This window comes from Mus musculus, chromosome 8 (assembly GCF_000001635.26).
Source record: "Mus musculus strain C57BL/6J chromosome 8, GRCm38.p6 C57BL/6J".
Taxonomy (NCBI): Eukaryota; Metazoa; Chordata; class Mammalia; order Rodentia; family Muridae; genus Mus; species Mus musculus.
The window spans coordinates 117697899-117713503 of NC_000074.6; the positions used below are offsets into that span (position 1 = coordinate 117697899).

A 15605-nucleotide genomic window follows, 5' to 3' on the forward strand; every position below is an offset into this window, starting at 1 on the left:
ACCGTATCCCCTCAAACTGTGAGCCAACATAGACAGTTTCTTAAGTTGCCTCTTGTCAGTTATTATGTCACAAAAATGAAAAAAAGAAACTAATTATAGTTAAGTTATCGTCTTCAGGAAGTGTCTCTTAAAAAGGCTTCTCCACCCGCAGAAAGGTCACAGGGCACTGACCCCGGGACATCATTAACAAGAATGACGTGACTCATCCATTCCTTTTCCTTGGGAAGATGGATAAAGCTTGCCAGATATAGGTCACTGGCCATGTCTTGAGGGCAGTTCCACGTCAAAAAAAAAAAAAAAATGGGGACAAACTAGAAATCCTGATGTCACAGGTGAGAAGAGGAAGTCCTGGCTGAGGAGTTGTGTGATCTCAGATAGACTAAGACCCTGACAGCCCCCAGGGAAAGAAAGAATTCTAAGATCAGAGGGACATAAGTTAGGTTTTTGTCTGGTAACTCCACAATTACACAGTGCTCACAGCACTGGGGGCTTGTCCTTGACCTCAGGAATCACTTTCTAGAGCAGCAAACCTCAGCCTTCCAAATGCTGAGTGAGACCCTTTAACATAGTTCCTCTTATTGTGGTGACCTCCAACCATAAAATTATTTTTGTTGCTAGTTCATAATGTAAATATCTGGTGTTTTCTGGTGGTCCCTGTGAAAGGGCCATTTCATTCCCAAAGGGTTCGAGACCCAGAGGTTGAGAACCCCTGCTCTAATAGAAGAGACAGAAGAACATTTCTCAAAATAAACAAACCAGTCCAGAATTGTTAACTGACAGAAAGGATGGGATTCGGGTGGGGTCTGAGCAGGTGTTCCTCGAGATGACATCATGGGAAGGATTCGGGTGGGGTTTGAGCAGGTGGCCCTCGAGATGACATCATGGGAAGGGTGCCAAGGGAAGAGTTGGGTGACAAAGTGAATGGAGAAACAAGGAAACAAGAAGAGGCTGGGAAAGGCATCTCCGCTGCCCAGCAGTAAGGGCTGAGAGGAGGTGAGCCTCTGAATCGGCGAGGGAAAGTGGCCTCTGCTCATAGCTGTAGACCAGAGCCAGGCTTGGTGGAAGAATCAGGTCAGTCCTTCGCTTTTCAGAAGATCCCTATGGGAGAGGACCATTCTATTGAGTAGGAAAGAGTCTAGAATGGCAGGCAACCTGCTCAAACCTTTAAATGGTGGGGCCATTGTACAGCTCCCCCCCCCCCCTTCATCTTAGGTTGAGAAATATCTCTGCTTCAATTTCTGTGTTGTACCGAGTCAGCTTTCCCCTGTTGTGTGAGCCACCCGAAGAAAAAGAGTTGCCCGGTCTCAGGTGAGTATAAGCCTGTCGGGAAACCCACACAGGCGTGTTTGGCCCCCCTCCGATACAGAAGCCACAGTGCTAACGTCCTGACAAAAGAACCGAAGCTAGCCGCGTATGCCCACATGGGACTGTCCCCCAACCCATCAAATATCTGTCTGTGCAGTCAGCATTGGGATGGGATGGGATCTGTGGGTGAGAGAGAACATGCTTAGGGCTGCTCAAGAATTCCACAGTTCCACTGCCCTAAGCTTGTGGGGATGGAGCCAAGTGTCCATGAGGCTGGCTGGGATTGGAGGTAACTTGCTACCACCCCACACAGGTCTCCTATACATGCTCTGTCGACTCTCACGATGCTCCCACCCCACAGTGTAGCTCACAGATTCCGGCTTCTTAGCCTGTTTCCCTTGGTTCTTGAACTAGCCTGGGCCTGGGGCTGTCCTACCTCATCCTCCCTTGATAGCTGCACTGCCCTAGACTTATATCTGAGCTGGAGGCTGATTTCCCTGACTCCCCACCCAAGGCCCCACTGGTCTTCCGACAGACTGTGCCACCACTGGGTTAGGTCCTGAGCAAACCCTGCTTCCCTCTATGTCTTGAGTGCCAGACTCCTCCCACCACCTCTGTCCCTCTGTGCACCTTTGCTCTCTAGAATAAGACTGTAGTCTGAGGGGCCCTGTGTTCTACCAGACCTCCTGCTCAGCGTCCTCGTTCATTTAAACATGCAACCCTGTAGCCTTTCTGAGGTGTGGGACGCCTGACTCGCCAGCAAGTAAGACGCCACAACTGGATCCTCCTGCAACACGTTTATTGGGAGGGCATTGACTGTGTAGGCAAAAGACCTCGAGCCCCAGAACTGGCACTGCTTATATAGGCCTAGGAGAGGCGTGTCTACACCTGATTGGTTATGCTTTCAGTACCTCATTTACATGCCTCGTGCCAGGCAGTGACTCAGCAAAAACTCTATGGCACATGCGCACATTGGTTGTTTACCCATATTCATGGGTGTCGGCTTATTGAAACCAGCATCATTTTGTAATGGCGTTTGCGGCTTCCCACACTGAGGCCCCATCTAGGGTTCCAGGTGGGGCAGAGTGTATTGACAGGTAAAGAGACAGCATCCCCCAGCCAAGATTACCTCATCCTTAACAACTGTGGGAACTGAACTGGGTTTAAAATGAGCCATCTGAACACAAAGTGAGAGCTCCTCTCTCTCCAGTTTTCTCAGTTTCTAGCCTTTATTAGAATCCTGCTTTGTCCTAGGCAGACACCAGTAAGCACCACACCCATCAAATCCCGTGGGAGCTCCCCTTGGGTGTCAGTATAGGAACTGGTGGTCCGAGTGTGTGTGTGTGTGTGTGTGTGTGTGTGTGTGTACGTGTGTGTGTGTGTGTGTGTGTGTTTGTGTGTACGTGTGCTCATGTGTAAGTGTGTGTTCGCGCTCATGGTATATAATACCCAGATACCTATATATAGAGACTGAACTATCTCTCCAGTTTTTACAGAAGGGCTCTTGAGCTGGTGAGTCACAGGTGTGTGGATTCAGATTCCTTGCTCTTGGATAAAGTACAGCCTCTCCCAGCCTGAATTTTCTAGTTTACAAGCTGACTCTAACAAAGGATTGTGTAAGATGCAAGCTGGGCAAAAGGAGGAACTAGCACAGGAGGGGTTGCTTTTCTGTGTTTGACCGAAAGCAGACAGTGGGTGGTTCAAAGGGCAATGCCGGGGATTGACACCCTGCTGCGTTCCGGCTCCTAATCTCTCTAGTCTCCTATTGATTGCCTCTCTCGTTATTGCCACACGAATAGAAATGTTGTAAGGACATCCTATTCGGAGACCGAGTCCTACTACCAAGAACAGAGCCTCCAACAGGGTAGACTGAGTCAGAATTGAGCAGAGCACTGGTTCTGACAGCTTCTCTCAGTCTGATTGTCATTGCTATGGTCTCTCTCTGGCACAACTGCCCTCTGGGAAGACACAGGCACCTTCCATCTGCCTCTAAGGTGAGCCTTTTTTTGGCTCATTGAGCCCTTAACCTGTCTCAGTTGGCAGTAGTCCTCCAGATACAGGCCAGATCGGGGATGCTCTCTTCTTAGAATCCACTTTCCAAGCTTCACTGATTACCTGGATAACACACACACACACACACACACACACACACACACACTCACAGCCACACATACAGATACACTCGGAGTTAGCAAAAGAACTCAACCAACACAGAGAGGGCACATCCAAAGGAGATTGTCTTCTTGTGATTCCAAGTCTGTCAATCATTATCTGAGTAAACATCTGTCAGGTGGGAGGGTGCGTGTGCGCGTGCGTGTATGTGTGTATGTGTAAGTGTGTGTATGTCTGTATGTGTGTGTATGTCCGTGTGTGTATTATGTCTGTGTGTTACGATGTGTGTGTGTCTATTTGTGTGTATGTGCCTATTTGTGTGTATGTGCATGTGTGTATGTCTATATGTCTGTGTAGGTGTGTGTATATTTGTGTGTGTGTGTATGTGTGTGTGTACGTGTGTGTGTGTGTGTGTGTGTTTGTGTGTGTACGTGTGCTCATGTGTAAGTGTTGAGTGCCTTAGGGGAATGAGCAGGTATTTATATCACAGTGCACAGTTTAAATTACATCCTGGGAGTAGTCTCCCCTATCACTACCTTTAACATGCTTGTTCAAAGGGTGCGGGGGCTGTCGTTCCCCCCTCCCGCTTGCCTCTCCCTTCATATAAGCCTGGGCTGCCTCCAGCCAGCTTCTGCACTCACAGTATTCACTGGCCCAGAGCAAGTGAAGGCCAGTGGAGAATGAGCCCGTTTGCCTCTGAGTCAGCATGGCTCTGCTTGGCTGCCGCTGCAGTGCTGGGGGGCACGCTTCTCTGCGGATGCCGGAGTGGCAGGCAGCTGCGGAGCCAGGCGGTGTGTCTCGCTGGCCTCTGGGGAGGTGCCTGCCTGCTCAGTCTGTCCCTCCTCTGCACCTTGTTCCTCTTATCCGTGGCCTGCTTCCTTCTTCTGTATATGAGTTCATCTGACCAAGACTTGTTACCTGTGGATCAAAAGGCCGTGCTGGTGACAGGTAAGTGGCCAGCATTCCTGTGATTGTCCTGCGGAGAAGAGTCTGATACTCTCTGTCCTCAGTGGGGGGACACTGTCAGTTTTGGCTTGAGTGGGAAGTGCTTAGAGTGAATGACAGGCAGCACATACCCGAGTGGTTCTCACTGCCTTTTTGCGTGTCCTTTGGTTTGGATGGGCTTTGGAAGGAGCCAGTGGTAAGACAAAACGTGACAATTGCTCAGGGCCACAGATCTATACAATGAGTGTGTTAATTTCCTAGGAATAAATATAAATAAGTAAAACAGCATCATTTCACGTGTGTTCTTGTACCAGGAAATACCTGACAGACTTCTTCAGGCTTGGTTGCTATTCTGTTCTGAGGTGACTATTTATCTAGGTCCTAGGCCTGGTCACCCCTCTATGTATGGAAGGAAGGTGGCCAGTCAGCTTTGGCACAATACTGTGTGTCTAGGGACGCCACTGTACTTTGAGCCTTTGCAATTTGCCAGGCTGCTGTCCCGAACCACGAACCACCCTGTTGTCCTGTTTGAACCTTTTCTCTATATGTCATTAGTGTATTAGTGCTTCTTAATTAGATCAAACTGGCAGTGCGTGCACACGGAGCTAGCTGCTCATTAGCTGAGCTGCCAGCCTCTCACTTCTTCTGCAGGCTCTTCTGCAGTAAGCGCGAGGCGGCCAAATTAGATTCCTTGGAGTTGTAAAACGGGTTTGTTTGGTGAAAGCTGCAACTAGAATTCCCTCAAGTGATCCTAACCCAGAAAGGCCTGGAAAGAAGAGGAAAGGCCATCGGCAGAGTCACCTTGTGAGGAGGGTGTCACCCCTGCATAAGGAAGTCATCACCTGTGGCTGGGGCCCCTGGCTGTGGTCAGCAGGGGACTCGTGGACTGATGAATCAATTTTTTTTTTTTTTTTTTTACTTTAAATCCAGTAACAAAGATTCTTCTTGTGAGCACGGTTTGGTTCTGGCTGGGGTGTGGAAGGGCAGGACATCAGCTTCTCTGAGTTTAAGATACAACAGTGAAGTCGAGTAGTTATTGTATTTCCCAGTTGTACGAAAGAAGACAGAACCATTAAGTACACGTCTGTCTCTGTCTGTCTCTGTTTGTCTCTGTCTGTCTGTGTCTGTCTTTATCTTTCTCTCTCTGAGGATCAGAGGTCAATCCTGGGTGTGTGCCTCAGCCACTCCCCATTTTATCCTTTTGGTGGTATTTCTCCCCCACTCTGGAGCTCCTTGAGTGGCTAGCCTGGCTTACAAGCAAGCCCCAGCGATCCTCTTGGTTTTGGCTCTTCAGTGAGGAGCTGCCAGCATTTCCCACAGTGCCCAGCTTTTTCCGTGGGTGCCAGGGATCTGAACGTGGGCTCTCATGCTTACACAAGTCCCTCCCTCCCTGAAGCTATCCCCAGCCTCAGAAACTCTGGAAATAAATGAGGTATGGCATCCTGCCCATCACAGAATCGACAGGAAATGTAGACAATCCAGAGATCAATTCAAGGTTTAACACTTTTTCAGTTGACCTCTGAGAAGGAGCGATTCCAGCAGATCCCAAGATAGAGGAGAAAGCAGGACTCTGCTCCCCATTTATTTGGTGTCGTCACCACCTAAGTGAGGTGAGCAACACAAGCTCAGGGACTAAGCCCTAGGGGAAACTTCCAAATGTCAGAGCCGGGCTGGAGATATTTGAGAGACACTGAAATTGCCATTTCCCATCATTTGCACAATGAAAGCACAAGGTTGATATTATTCCTGGGAAGGCTTAAGATCTTTGCTAAAAGTTAGGGTGGAGCCCAGGGATAGAGGAACTTGTCTTGCTTGTGCTAAGGTCCAGAGTTCAGTCCCCAACACCACAAGAAAACAAACCAACCACCGCCAATACCAAAGAAAGAGAGAGAGAGAGAGAGAGAGAGAGAGAGAGAGAGAGAGAGAGAGGAAGGAAGGAAGGAAGGAAGAAAGGAAAAGGGAAACAAAGCCCAACCCTGCCCCCAAGCCCCAATGTACAAACAAACAAACAAAAAGCCAAACCAAACACAAAACCAAACTAAGCTCAAAATGAAATTAAAAAAGTTGAAAATAAATTTGTGATACCTGAACTCATTAAATTTTTAAAAAAGATTTATTTTTAACTATCCCCCCCTCTGTGTGTGTGTATGTGTGTGTGTGTGTGCACATGCTGAGATCAATAAGCACCTTTGGCAGTCAGTTCTCTCCTTCCACTACATAGGTCCAGGGCCTTGAACTGGTGTCTTCAAGTGGGTTGGCATCTTTACTTGCAGAACTATCTCCCTAGCCCAGGACAATCTACCAACCAACCAAACAAACAAACCAAGAAACCTCCCTGGGTTTAAAAATCACTGTTTGAGGCAGCCTTGAGTTTTAATGGCTGTGGACGAGAGGAAGAAAGTGATAGTATGTGAAGTCACAGGCATGGCCGCTTTACTAGAAAACACTCTTCAAGAAATGATGGGGTGGGTGGTGGCTGCAAAGATGGCTGGGTGGTTTAGAACCAGAATTCCTGCAAGGGACCTGCGTTTGATACCAGCATTTGTATGGAGCAGTTCACAGCTGCCTGTAACTCCATCTTCAGGGGGCGTGATACCCTCTCCTGGGTCCCACAGTCACCTAAACTCACACACACATCCCAGCACACCTACGCATTACTACTACTACTACTACTACTAATAAAACAACAACCAAATATTAGAAAGAAATAAGATGGCAGGCGGGGATCCAGCTGCGTAGTACAGTGTCTGCCTAGCATCCAGAGGCCCTTAGTTCAATCTCCAACAGTGCAAAGCAACCAAACTAAACCAACTGAACGGTGTAAAAGAGTAGACAAAAATCTAGAGTGTTTTCAGTCCAATCTTCCTTAAGATAACTGCATTTACAAAGCAGCCCAAATCCATGATAGCTCCTTTGAGTGGAACAATATACAGCCGTGAAGGGTGACGGCAGCAAGAGGGGTGTTTGTGATACGGAAAACTGAGAACAGTACAGGAAAACACAAGTGAGGTGAGGTGAGTGTCTGGGCCATGTCACATCCTCTTCAGATCTAGCTGGTGACTGGTGGGGACACTGTGGTAAAAGATTTCAGAGGGGGTGGGGTGGGGAGGGAAGCATTTTGTAAAAAGTATTCATATAAATGAAAGAAATGGATGAATTGTAAGGGAGTTTGCAAATGGTTGGAGTAGAGTACACAGCTGCTTTGTGTGTGTGTGTGTGTGTGATGCCTCCATATTTTTCACGCCATAAAAATTTTCAAAAGAGAGTCAAGGTGCGGAGGCGGATGGCTGTAATCTCAGCCTGGGTGTTCAAGGGCATCCTTGGATACAGAACAAAAACGAGGTTAGCTACCCAAGGCTCTGTCTCAGATAGACAAACAGAAAAGTTAAAAGAAGTTGGGTCTGGTGTTACAGGCTTGTAAGCTCAACTGTTTGGAGGCAGGAGGATTAAAAGGTTAGTAAAACCTTACCTGGAAATAAAAAGTAAAAAGGAGCTGGGAATGTCGCAGAGGCCCCAGCTTCAATACCTAGTGACAAACAAAGGAAAGGGAAAGACAAACACGGACTCTTTAAAGAGAGAGAGACCATGAAATGGATCCGGTCACTCTAGCTTCCATTTGATTACGGTCCTTCGGGAAGGACGATTACAAACTGAAATTTGAAAGAATACCTTCTTCCTCTTTGAGTCATGCCTTGCCTTTCCTTGTGATGTTCAAAGCTGCGTTGCCTCTGAAGCAATCTAATCATGTTAAACATGCAGAGAATGTTTGAACCTGTTTGTCTCCAAGGTATCCTGAAATGGTAATGGTCATTCGAGTTTGTAAATGACTGTAAAAATAGTGATCTGTATGATTGACAAAATAAAATAAAAACATTTCAAGCACCAGAAGATAGGAAGACATTTGAAAGCCAAATCTACCTCAATTGACTCTGGGATGCTGACAGGAAGGCCCTGAGGCAAGGTTTAGAAAGGTTTCCAAGGAGCAAGGTAGGACAGGGAAAGGGTGAGACCAAAGGAAGAAGTCCTCTGAGGGTCACTTCCGCTTGGTCACCCTGCACAGATGTGAGTCACATCTTGGAGCCGCCCAGACTGGCTAGAAGGAAGCTGTAGTCTTTGACATCACCACACTTGTGATAAGGGTAGTGTGTCCTCTGCCACTTAGCTTCTGAGCACTTCTGGCTCCAGTGATCACTAGTGGCAACTCTAACATCCTGGGGACAGCCCTCAGACTTGGGGTGCTTGGTGTTGGCTGTGGGGAGAAGACGTGTACCGTGAACCCATGCGCGTGCAAACACACACACACACACACACACACACACACACACACACACACACACACACACATTCTCCAGGAACTTCTCACACCAACATGATTTGAATCATGTGTCTTTGGGCTTCCGTTAGCAGCTTTTGATCTGCTTTGCCACTGGAAATATTACATAGATATACACACAGCAAAATCCCACAGGTTGTTAGGGGTCAGGGGGAGTGTAGAACAGTATCCTGGGCTGGTGAGAGGCAGGCATGAGGGGTGGCTGGGAAGAGCAAAAGGAAGGAAAAAAAAAACCCAAACAAAGCAAAAGGAAAAGCAGATAAGTAGACAGAGGGACCAATCTTTTATCTATTAAAAGTGTGTGTGTGTGTGGTGTTCACATGTATGTGGGGCACATGTGATTGAGGTCAAAGGTCAGCCTAGGATGTCATTCTTCAGGAGTTCTTTACCTTTTAGAAAGATTTGCATTTACCTGGTGTGTGTGTGTGTGTGTGTGTGTGTGTGTGTGTGTGTGTCTGTGTCTGTGTGTGTGTATATGGTGTTCACATGTATGTGGGGCACATGTGATTGAGGTCAAAGATCAGCCTAGGATGTCATTCCTCAGGAGTTCTTTACCTTTTAGAAAGATTTGCATTTACCTGGTGTGTGTGTGTGTGTGTGTGTGTCAAGGTTTCTGAGAGAGGGCCGAAGAGGGCATCAGATTTCCTGGAGCTAGACTTATAAACTGTTGTGATCCCGCTGACCTAGGTGCTGGGAACCAAACTGGGGTCCTCTGGAAAAGCAGCTAGCTCTTAAGTCTGGAGCCATCTCCCCAGCCCTTCAATAAATATTTACTGAGAATGAAGTGTGGCCCATCTATTTGTTAGGAGCCATGGGGCAGAAGATCTTGAAGAACGTGCAGTCCTTGACCTTGGATCTACTTGGGGCTGGGGCTTCCCTCCCTTGTCATGTGAGGCTGTGGTTTTCGGACCCTCCCGGGCTTGGTGGCAGAATCAGGGCAACTTTGATTTTCACCTTCATGCTCTCTCGGGTCAGACACATCTGCCTTTCTCAGCCACCTTGACTGCTCCCTGCTGAGTCTGTGGAACAGAGATGCTTTCAGGTCCTGTGAAGAGACATAGCTGTCCCCAACTGCAGCCATGAGATGAGCATAGGCGGTAGGTACCACAGGGGAGTACCCAAGGTGCTTTGCAGCCCTCCGTGGGGCAAGTTGCAGGTTGTGTGTGTGTGTGTGCGTGCGCTCACATGCAGGAGAGGGAAGCTGGGGAAGGCTTGACAAAGACAAAGAGTCCTTAAGAATCCAAAGTAGCTTATAGAGTATTCTAAACTGCTTCAGTAAGTCGCTTCATGTATCCAGCTAGCTTTCCATAAAGCTTTTTATTTTATTTTATATTTTATTTTACATATTTTTAAATTGAAAATTTTAAAATTTGATGGACGGCAAGGTGGATCCAGGAGAAGTAGATTTATCTTAAGCAAAGATCTTTGTTTTAAGCTCCAAATGAAGGGTCCATGGACAGTGACATCTTCTAGGAGTTACTGAATAGTCCAGTGGAGGTTCTAAAAGTTGAATACTTTGGGGTTTGGGCTCTTTTGAACTTAAAAATAGATTACTAAGAGGTGAGACACTGACTGAAGCAAGAATAACAGTCTATGATCAGAGCTTTCTATGTTCTTTTGTGTGCAGTGATGGGAATTGAACCCAGGGCTTCATGCTGGAGAAGAACTCGGCTGCCTAAGCCAAAAGGCTCTTGTGGGGTGTGCAACAATCCCAATTTAAGAACAAATGATGTTCTTGTGTAGCAACTATCCCAGTCTTTACTCAAGGAAATCCTTGTTTACCTAGAAATGTCTTTTGGATACCAATTAAAAATGTTTGTCATGACTGTTCTTAAAAAAAAAAAAAAGAATTTTACTATGCATTATTGTTGTTTCTTTGCCTGTGTGCATGTATGTGTGCATGTGTGCGCGCGTGTGTGTGTGTGTGTGTGCGTGTATGTGTGTGTGTGTATGGGATCGAGGAGTAGTCTTATAGAACCAAATCTACCTAACTGCACTGTATGCTGCCTGAAGGCAGGACCCAGGTCCCTTCTATGTCTGTGCCACCCTTTTCAGAGAGGAGCCCATTAGACCCAATACAATGACAACAAGCCAATGACTGTGAATGAATGGCCCCACCCCAGTGACATGTCCTCCACCCTTTGGTCACATCGTTGCCCCGTTTGACCACTTGCTTAGGTACTTAGGTACTTATCCACTGGCTCTTCTAGCTGGGGTCACCTGCACAGAAAGGGCAATGTGACACGGTCTAAATATGGAGGCCCCATTGTTCTGAGGTGATTTAATTGTTGGCTTGTTCCAGACAAGATTTGGTGTGGGCTTGGTCTTACCCAGGTTGTGACATCAATTGAAGCTCTGTTGTCCCTCACTAGGCTCTAAAGATGTCCCGTCCAGTTGCTGGGGATATTCTACCTTGTCATGTGTGACATCTGCTCTAGCTCTGCCAACCATATTCTCCTTCCAGACATGGTTGCCTCTGCCTACCAGGACTCTGCACTTCTCCGTCTTTCCACTTCTCTGCCTCTTGACTCTGAGGTTCTTTCCACTTCCTCTGAGGTAATCTCTGTGGCCCTGTCCTTTGTCCTCTGATTTTCCTGAATTCTCTACCAGTCTATGTCCTCAGTAGCCTGGTCAAGCTGCAGCTCTGTGCACTTAATGCTGTGTCTTTAGAAGTCATATGACCTAATTATACGTCACCCTGTGACGATCCTTAAAAAACACAAGGTCCTGAATCGTATCAGCCACATCTATTTGCACTAAGTTTTTCTATTTCCTTATATATCATGTCTCCACAGTTTCCAGAATCTTCTCCATTCTGTCCCATTTTTCTCCAACCCATTCCTTTGAGATGGCAATTCAGACTTCTCAGTGTGTGGCCTCTTGGTATGAACTATAAGAACACAGGAAGATGAAACTCAACAGGACCAATGCATGAGTCTCCACGGGAAGCAGTTGTCTTTTTGCTGGGATCCATCCACAGCTTATCTTCCTGCTGAGTGAGTCTTAAGCCAGTGGCGAGGGGCTGACCAGGCAGCTGGATCAAGATGTCAGCCTTGTTCCTGATAGGAGCAGTGGAGGACTTCTCTATGACATGTGGTGTTAGTGGCAGAGACAGTGCAAGCAGGGTGGAGAAGTCTCAGGTTTTACTCATCCATCTGAGGTTACTTCTTGTATAGGAAACAGGATCTCCCTTCCTTCTATGGATTAAGCAGCTATGAATATATATTACCATCTAAAACAGATCAGACAATTAATAACGTATTAGTATCCCTGTCCCCTTTCTAAGTTTCTGCAGTCCAGTCGAGCCTTAGACCAAGAAGGGTGAAGGACAGTAGGAGACTGGCTGGGTCACTCATTGATGCTTCTTGCATATTGGTTCCATTTATCTTTACCCTGATCCATCATCCTCCCACATCCCGGCTATTACTTAGTTGGCAAGCTCTCTTTGGGTAGCTAACTTGTTTCTTCAGGTCTTGGTCCAATCTGAGCTTTTGTTTACCGATGCTTTTCTTAAATGTCCAGGGTTTAGATCCCTGCCTTTGTGCTGTGTCTATCTTTGGTTGTTTTCTTTTTCTTTCTTTTATTTTCCCCCTTTAAAAAAATTAATTATTTTATTTATTTACACCTCAAATGTTGCCTCCTCCAGGTCCCCCATCCCAGAGTTCTTCACTCCATCTCCCCTCCCTTTTGCCTCTGAGAGGATGCCCCACCCCCACCCCAGGCATCCCCCTTCTCTGGAGCATCAAGTCTCTACAGGATTAGGCACATCCTCTCCCACTGGAGCGAGACAAAGCAGTCCTCTGCTTCATATACGCCTGGGCCATGGACCAGCCCATGTATGCTCTTTGGTTGGTGGCTTAATCTCTGTAAATTCTGAGGGGTCCAGGTTAGTTGATACTGTTGGTCTTCCTATGGGGTTGCCATCCCCTTTGGTTCCTTCAGTCCTTCCCCTAACTCTTCCATAGGGGTCTATGACCTCAGTCCAATGGTTGGTTGTAAATATCTGCATCTATCTCAGTGAGCTGTGGGTAGAGCCTCTCAGAGGACAGCCATGTTAGGCTTCTGTCTGAAAGCACAATATAGCATCAATAATACTGTCAGGGTTTGGTGCCTGCTCATGGGGTGGATCCGAAGTTGGGCCTGTCACTGGTCAGCCATTCCTTCAGTCTCTGCTCCATTTTTGTCCCTGCATTTTTTCTAGACAGGAATAACTCTGGGTCAAACCTTTTAAAGGTGGTCTGGTGTCCCTATCCATCCGCTGAGAACCCTGTCTAACTGCTGGAGGTGGGCCCTTAAGGTTTCATCTCACTGTTGGGCATTTTGGCTAAGGTTACCCACATTGAGTTCTGGGTGCCTCTCACAGCCCAGGTCTCTGGGACCTTTTAGAGGTTCCCCCAACCCTTCCACCCCGGCGGCAGCAGCATATTTCTATTCAATCAAGAAATTAGGGAAACAACACCCTTCACAATAGCTACAAATAATATAAAATACCTTGGTATGACTCTAGCCAAGCAAGTGGAAGACCTGTATGACAAGAACTTCAAGTCTCTGAAGAAAGAAATCGAAGAAGACCTCAGAGGATGGAAAGATCTCCCATGCTTATGGGTTAGTAGGATTACCATAGTGAAAATGGCCATCTTACCAAAAGCAACCTGCAGATTCAATGTAATTCCCATCAAAATTCCAACACCTCTCTTCACAGACATAGAAAGAGCAAATGCCAATGTCATGTGGCTGTTTTCTTTTTAAGCCATGGTTCGTTTGAGAGGTCCTGAATGAGCAGAGTTATAAACAGCACCCAACATGGAGGAGAGAATGAATAGGCTGAGAGAGACCTCTGGATTTCATCCGTGCATCAAGAAGTACTCACCAGGGAGACCTGCTCCCATCAAGTACATAGGAAGAAGCCTCAGAGAAAACCCAATGTAGCCGGTTGGTTCTGGACCATATGGAAGTGTTGAGAACAGCAGGGGAAGAGAGAAGGACCATGGTGGTAAATTCATTCCAGGGAGCAAGCTGAAAAGAAAATGTTTTGGGGAGGGGGGAAATTTTGGAGGTGATTTGGAGAACCCCAGAGAAAGGACCTAAGTATGCCAAAAAGAACCTTGGTGACAGATGTAGCAGGAAATGAAGCAGGAGCTGCAGGTTTCTCTGTCTTCGCTCTACTCAGCTCACAGTGCAAAGCTATGAGTTAGAAGGGCAGATTGTTTACAAAACGTGTCTCTACCTTATTCATGGTTATAAACTATTAGGAGAATAAGTTAAATTGGAGTATCTCAGATGCCTTGTACAGTACAGTAGCTGGCCATACAACACACAATCAGAGAACACTATCACAGGCAATCAAACAAGACAAAGGATGGTAAGTGGGGTTGGAGGGAGAAAGAGAGACAGAGAGACAGAGAGAGAGAGGCAGAGAGAAAAGCAGAGACAGAGAGAGAAGCAGAGTCAGAGGGAAGCAGAGAGAGAGACAGAAAAACAGAGAGAGGGAGAGAGAGAGAGAGAGAGGGAGAGGGGCAGAGACAGAGAGACAGGAAGAGACAGAGACAGAAACAGAGACAGACAAAGACACAGAGGGACAGAGAGACACAGAGACACAGAAACAGAGACAGAGACAGTGAGACAGAGAGAACAAAAACTCTGGCTGTTTCAGGGCTGAGAAGGTAGCCCCCTGTGCTTAGCATGCTCTCCCTGCCAAGGTCAGTTAGAGCATTCCTGCTTCATCCCTTCACTCACTCACCACCTGTATCAACATTCTCAGAGTGCTGGCTTGCCCTTCTCTTTCCTCTTAAGCACTTCTTAGGGACTTGGGGGAAGTTTGGCTCCCAAGGGAATGTTTGGTAACTCGAGGTTAGAATTGAGAAGCATGGACGGAGGCATGCCGCATCTGGTGGCAAGGCTGGACCACTGCCAGAACCTCCCACAGCAGCACGGAGTGGTCCCCCCAACAAAGAACAATGTGATCTCAGCTTTAAGGCTGAGGCTCTTTGATCTACAGTAGGAGTCCCGGTAGACCACAGCCCATGGTATGCACATGGACCGTGGTATCCCCAGGAGCCAGGAATAAAACAATCTCACGATGGGCTCCCTAACACAACAAAGAATGCAGAAACCAATTGGCATTCAACAATAGGCCAGACTCTGGGACAGCTGCTGCCTTGAGTGCTCTGTGGTCCAGGGTGCATGGGAGATTCGGAAAGAAAGTTCACAAGTCGGGTGTGGTGGTGGCTTGTGCCCATAATCCTATCACACCAAAGGCCGATGCAGGAGGATTGCTTATAGTCTGGGGTCAGCCTGATTTAGAGTAATTCAAGATAGTCTGGACTGGAGGTGGGGGAGGGAGAGAGAGAGTGGGAGGGAGAGGGAGGGAGAGAGGGAGAGGGCAAGGGAGAGCAGGATGAAGCCGCGGGGCTTCACTATAGATTGGCATATCTATAAACAAGAAAGTCTAAGAATTGAAGGTCTACATTACAGGCAACACCAGAGCACACAAGACTCCGAGCAGCTCATTGTTTTGACATCCAAGAGCTGAAGCAGGAGGCAACATTTTAAACAGCCACAAACCAGGCATCGCTCCTCTGTAAGCACATACAGATGAGCCTCTCAGCCCATGGTAGTTCAGTGAGGATACTGTACTCATCTTGGGACAGCTTAAAGCATTCTGGGCATCAAACCCTCATCACGTGTCAGATCAGCGGTTCTCAACCTGTGGGTCATGACCTTTTAAGGGGTCATACATCAGATATTCTGCACATCAGATATTTATATTACAATTCACGACAAAAGCAAAAATTAGAGCTATGAAGTAGCAACAGAATAATTCTATGTTTGGGGCACATCACTACATCAGGCACTGTACTAAAAAGGGTCACAGTATTAGGAAGGCTGAGAACCACCGTGTTAGACTCAC

The 15605-nt window shown here is 47.1% G+C and overlaps 1 protein-coding gene across 2 annotated transcripts in view; it reads left to right on the forward strand.

Annotated features, from left to right (window-relative positions):
• The first annotated feature begins 3083 nt into the window (after positions 1-3083).
• Positions 3084-15605, forward strand: part of Hsd17b2 (hydroxysteroid (17-beta) dehydrogenase 2) — a 58049-nt gene continuing 45527 nt past the window's right edge. The window contains exon 1 of one of the 2 annotated variants that reach the window (XM_006530703.1): positions 3084-3299. Coding sequence is in view for 1 of the 2 variants with exons in the window: in NM_008290.2 (NP_032316.2) it covers positions 4098-4365 (268 nt within the window). In the remaining variant the exon portion in view is untranslated. Of the gene's footprint in view, positions 3300-4047; positions 4366-15605 lie in introns of those variants that run through there. The other variant, NM_008290.2, reaches the window with a different exon arrangement.